The sequence below is a fragment of the Calliphora vicina genome, chromosome 1, assembly GCF_958450345.1.
Source record: "Calliphora vicina chromosome 1, idCalVici1.1, whole genome shotgun sequence".
NCBI lineage: Eukaryota > Metazoa > Arthropoda > Insecta > Diptera > Calliphoridae > Calliphora > Calliphora vicina.
In genome coordinates this window covers 166,344,501-166,350,500 of record NC_088780.1, presented here as the reverse complement: position 1 = coordinate 166,350,500, position 6,000 = coordinate 166,344,501, and the positions used below count along the sequence as shown (strand labels likewise).

General features: G+C 26.2%; 1 protein-coding gene across 9 annotated transcripts in view; it reads left to right on the top strand.

Moving 5' to 3' along the window:
* Window positions 1-2,778: 2,778 nt before the first annotated feature.
* how (protein held out wings) overlaps window positions 2,779-6,000 on the top strand; it is a 105,396-nt gene continuing 102,174 nt past the window's right edge. For 3 of the 9 annotated variants that reach the window (XM_065498050.1, XM_065498051.1, XM_065498048.1), the window contains exon 1: window positions 2,782-3,238. In XM_065498050.1, the coding sequence (XP_065354122.1) occupies window positions 3,013-3,238 (226 nt within the window). In that variant the 5' untranslated portion in view covers window positions 2,782-3,012. Of the gene's footprint in view, window positions 3,239-6,000 lie in introns of all 9 variants that reach the window. The other 6 variants (XM_065498044.1, XM_065498043.1, XM_065498045.1 and 3 more) reach the window with 5 other exon arrangements.

Below are 6,000 nucleotides of genomic sequence, written 5' to 3'. Positions count from 1 at the left end.
TCAGCTGATTTGGATCATTTTTATATCCTTGGCGATTTTTACAGCCTTGATAACCGTTAGGATAATTTTACTGTTAAATTTGATTTTATTAGCACTGCTTTGCCTTTGAAACTATGTTACCATCTGCTGTAGTTTAACATAGCAGTAATGTCAACTATTTAAGAGCAATTATTAAAAATGGCGTTTTTTAATAGAGAAAATAAATCCAGCTAAATTTATTTTAAAAACTTATTCCAATGCGTTTTTTTAATTTTAATACAGTGTTAATAAACTACTTTGTATGACAATTTTGCTTAATTCACTTTAATAAGGAGAAGAAAATTTTGCATTGTGTTTTGTTGTTGGGCAAGAGACTTGCGCAACTAAATTGCCTAGTGTGAAAGGGGTCTAAGTGGATTCATAAGATATCCTATCATGTGTTCTAATACTTCACTATTCGGCAGCTCGGCTCTTAGGCGTTCGACGCATGTTTCTGCTGTTTGGTTATGTTAGCACAATAAATATAGCATACAGAGTAGTATTATTTATTTTAAAGTATTATTTATTATAAACCGCATTATGACCGCCCCCAAAAAGGCTAGCATTTATAACGACAATTCTAAAATTAATATAAAACCCTTTTTTATCTCAATTATACAAATTAATTATTTTGCAGTTTTAGAAAAGTTTTATAAATATTAATTTTTATTTTTTTAATTTTTGACTAAAATAAATTTTTAAAAAAATATAACAATTATTTTTAAATGTGGGAAAAATATGTTTAACTTTTCTTTTACTCAATTTCTAATCTGATAAAATATTTTTATTTCGTTGTTTTTATACTAATAGTCTAAACGCAGAAAAATCAAATAAATTGTTTATGCATTTTCATTATATTTTTCACTTAAAACATGAAAGCAACAATTCAAAAAAATGTTTTCGTTTTTAACTTTAAATCAATCGTAATCAATCATTTATTTACGCTACATTGACACCACTGCTAGTAACACTCTATTAAATTTAGTCGGTTCTTTCTAACCCTTAATTTCAGTCGGAGTGAAAGAGACAACACTACTGCACTTACGAAATACAAGAAGCAAAGCATATGACGAAGAAAAAAAAAACTGATCGTACATGAAAGCGAAATTTTTAGCTCACATCTTTTCAGTTTTATTTTTCAACTCTCTGGGATCGGTTATCATAACGTGAATACAAATAAAAGTAGAAAAATCATATCAAAACTAATTTAACTAAAAAGGAATGAATTAAAGAAATATACAAAAAAACAATTTATGGATTTTAAATACACAATAATTAAAAAAGAATTTTAAATAAATATTGAATGTAAGAAATAATGTGATGGATAAATATAGAGAAAGAAAAGAAGACAAAGTTTTTTATTTTTTTGTTAAATGGAAAAAATACAGCAACAACATTAAAAGTAGTACAACTAAAAATATGAAATTAGAAGAAAGAACAATATAAAAAACACCCACAAAGTGCAAAAATCATAAAAAAAGAAAAGTTTCTACAGCAAACACACCTTTAAGAATTTTAATTTTAAAAATACTTTATGTTTTTGTTGTTGGAGTATTAAAAATATATAAAAAAATAAACTAGTGAAATTCTTTTGACAAATTTTTTTCTCGGTTGCTTTTTGTACCTATTTCACTTTCTTAATCCGTTTTGGGCTTGTTGTTTGTATTCGTAGTAATACGTACCGTATCGTACCGCACAGTGTGTATGTAAAATACTGAAAAATGTACTCATGCCTGATATGCAGCAATGATGAATTTTTAAGATGATTTGAATACAAATTCTATGGAATATTTTGAGAAAATGTCCTTTGTATTATTATTTTTACAAAAATAGATGTCATGTTAATGTAATAAGTTCAACAAATGTTTTTTAATTTGGGAAAAAAATAGCATCCTTTTTTCGGTTTTTTTCATTCCTTTTTTGCTTTCAATTCGTTGTTACAGCAAGAATTTTGTTTTGATTCTTTTTTTTTTTTACATGCACATCTTATTTTCTCTTTCTTTTCACACACTCTCTCTTTCTCATTTATTACTTGTTCTCTTTTTCTCAACCGTTCTGATACATATTCTTGTGGTATTTTCTGTTGTTGCTGCTGCTGGGTGTGTGTGTGTTTATGTAGATTTTTTCATCTTGTTTTTGTTGTTGTTTTCTGTGTGTGTATTTATAAAGTGGATTAATCATTTATTTTACAATTTATTTTCTTCAATATTAAATCAATTTTTATTTTTAGATCGCGTTTCTTTCTTATTTATTTTCTCTTTTAAATTTTCTTCTTGTTTCTGAATATAATTTAAAGAAATCCCTTAGAAAAATTCCAATTTAATTTTAATGTTTTACTTGTTGTTGTTGCGTTAGAAAAAATGATCTTTGTTGTTGTTGGAAATAGTGTGTGCTTAGTAGAAAGGTAGTGTGTTTATGCAGTGGGTGTATTATTACTAGTTTGTTGCTCAGTTGCTGTGTTGGTTTCATTTACAAAATATTAAAACAACTTTGTATTTTATTTTATTACTGATTCTTTCTTCTCTCTCTATACAAGTCTATAATAAATTTAATTATTAAAAACAATTTCTGTAAGAAAACCCTTAGCTACTTACATACTAATTATTAAATTATTTAAAATTCCAGAATTTAAAAATCAAATAACTACAACAAGAAATTATTATATACTTCAAGAAGGAAAAACAAGTGAAATTAATAATAAATTATTTCAAGGAATTCTCATCTTTTATCCTAAAACATAAATTAATAAATAAATAACTATAATTGTGCAATAAATAACTACAAAATCAAAAATAATTTGTTAATCAACAACCTAAGGAAAACGAAACTAAACTTTAGTTTCTTAAATTTTTCTTCATAAATTAAACAAAAAATTCAAAAAGAAATCTCAACTTTTCGCTACTAAATCGTGTAACGATATTTAAAGAATAACAAAAACATATAATTTTCTTTTGCAAAGCGGTTAATAAAAACAAAATCAAAATTTTTGTCACAATGAGTGTGTGTGATAATAACAACTCGGTTGTTCAACAACATCAGCAGCAAATTCCGCCACAGCATCTGCAAGCGGTTCCACAACATCAGCTCCAACAACAGCAGCAAACCCAACAGCAAAGTACACAAAGTATTGCTGATTATTTGGCTCAGCTACTTAAGGATCGTAAACAGTTGGCTGCATTCCCAAATGTTTTCAATCATGTCGAACGTTTACTTGACGAAGGTAAGTTGTTGACTCAAAATATTTAAATTTAATGTTGAAGAAAAAAAAAAAAATAATAAAAATATAAGAAAGAAATCATGGCAAATCGCCAGATCTGTATGAAAATTTGTGCTTGATTTGGAAGCCATTTGGAAGATTATTCCAAATATGTAGGTTGCTAACAGAAAATCACTAAGGTTTAAATAAAGTAAGCTGATTTTATTTGTATATCATCCGAAAGCCAATAGAATCAAAATATATTTCTCGTTCACTCCAGAAATCTATAGTAACTTTTTTAATTTTCTGGGGAACTGTTAAGAGTAGACAATTTATTTTAAATAAACTATTATTTAATTGTTCTTAAAAATTTTAAGAGATCACAAGGTTTGTGAATGTCCTGAAGAAATGAAAAATTGTCCGCCATTGATTTCATAAATCCATTCCCAACATTTAATGCATTAGCTTCATTTAAAGGCTTTTATTTAAATAATTGATAAATGAATTGATTCATAATATAATTAAATCATAATAGAATTCATTAAACCTTTGAAAGATTCAAATTGTGTTAAATCAAATCTAATACAAAATGAATTAAAATATTTTTACTTCCTTCTGTTAAATTTACAAAACTAATTGAAAACAATTATTTAATCCTTTTGGTAATAGATTCGAATTGAAGAAAAATTAAATCATTCAATACATTTTCAAAGCTGTTTTGTAATGGATTTGAATTCAAGAAAATTTTAATGATTCAATAAGCAATTAATGCTATAAAAAACGAATTCTCAGGTGAATGATTTCAGTACATTCCTTTGTACGAATTAAGCCTATGAATTAATTCATAATGGATTCTTCATTAACGGAATGGTTAAGAGATAAAATTTATTTTGATTTCGAAAATGGAATTGAGAATTGATTCTTTCGAACCTTTGATGTATAGGTACAAGTATTTAGTATTATTGAAAAACTTAGCACTAGATTAACACTTTATAGAAAAAATGGGTAAAATTAAAAAAAAAAAATATCTTTCTAACTAAAAGAGATAACGCACTCATGTAGCTTTTTATAAGTTTTTTTATATATTTCTTGACATTAGAATAAGATCTGAATTTAAAAACATTTTGGAAACATAAACATACAGCGTTTAACTTGATGTTTATTTTCTAAAATATAAAGTTGATCATTGAGAATTTTATGCCTTTTAAAAGATCTTAACATTTTATGACTATTTTTTTTTATTCTTTAAAACCTATGTTTATGTTTAACAAAATTATAAAAAGAAGATTTACGATGTAATCATTAAATACAAATAGTACAAGTTTTAACAAAATTAAATTAAACTCAACTATTTTTTATGGGTTTTCAATGAGCTGCAAGCTTTACTTGACAAAGGTCTGTGGCAATATTAAATGTTGTTTATTAATTTTCTAAAGATTGTTAATTTTTAGTTTACAAACAATTCCAGTAGCATTATTACTAAGTTTATCTGGGTATTTAATAAATATAAACATGTTTGCTTATTGTTTAACAACAATTTTTTTTAAATAATATCTGTAAACATAAATGTTTATGACACTTTTGCTCAATATCTGGTTTACGATATACTTCCAATTAATAAAATTTTTGTAGAAAAACTGATAGTATATCGCCACGATAAAATATAACTAGAGTTTGAGAAAATGGGGCTTAAACTTTTAAAGTTTTATGTTGGGAATTTTGACAGTATTTAAAGGAGTCCTTACCAAATTAGAGGCAATAAAGTTATTTGTTATAAAATTTAAAAGAAACCTTAATTTTGTGTATAAAAGTTAAGGAATGTGGCTACTTACCATTTTGTTGAATAACAATTATTTAGCAGTTCATTAGCGGTTTTTTATTGAAATTGTTTTTGTGTCAGAATTTCAAAATTGATTGTAATGCAATTTATAAACTTCGCCACCATATTTATTGTAGGTACCTACGGCTGGCTATATTTCTTTTTGAATAGAAATTTTTGTTTTAATATTGTTTTATTTCAATATCAATTACTTATCAATTACTAATTAGTATGCAAGACCATTGTAGAAAACCATATTGTAGTCGTATGCTACGTTAATAATACTAATAAAAAGAAATATTAAAAAATATAAATAAATAAAAAAAAGAAATAATAAAATAATAACAATAACAATAAAAAAAAGAACATCATTTACCATTTAGTATAAATATTTGTACATCATATATGTAGGTACTTATATAGTCACACACTTATTTGTGGATTCTACTGCCTGCCGCCTCCTAACTACTCATTACACTCAACTATACATTGTCTTGTGTATATATCTGTACATATCCACACATATTGAATATTTATTAAAGGCATAGCATGAGATATATATAAAGAATTTAATACACCCATACACACTTTGTCTAGATGCATCCCAGCAGTTTACAGCAAGTCAATGTATCCATTATAGACAGTAATTTTCACTAATGCCTGATAATTTGGCTGACTCCAATTTATATATTTTGGATCATTTGCAACGTATGTGCTTTTTGTACTGCAGAGAGAATTCAATTGGGTTCTTTATACCCCACAGGTAATCTAGCGCAAAGTCAATTGGCACTTAAGTGTCTCTAATAGTGCATTTATACCGAAGCGAAATCTAGTACATATGAGATTTCGAGCCAAATCTAGTTATTTTGACGAGATTTCCCATACAAAATGAAATCTACTTCGCGACTAGATTTTGGGGAAATCTCCTCAAATCTACTCAGTACCAAGTGATGCAACCGTGAATTTC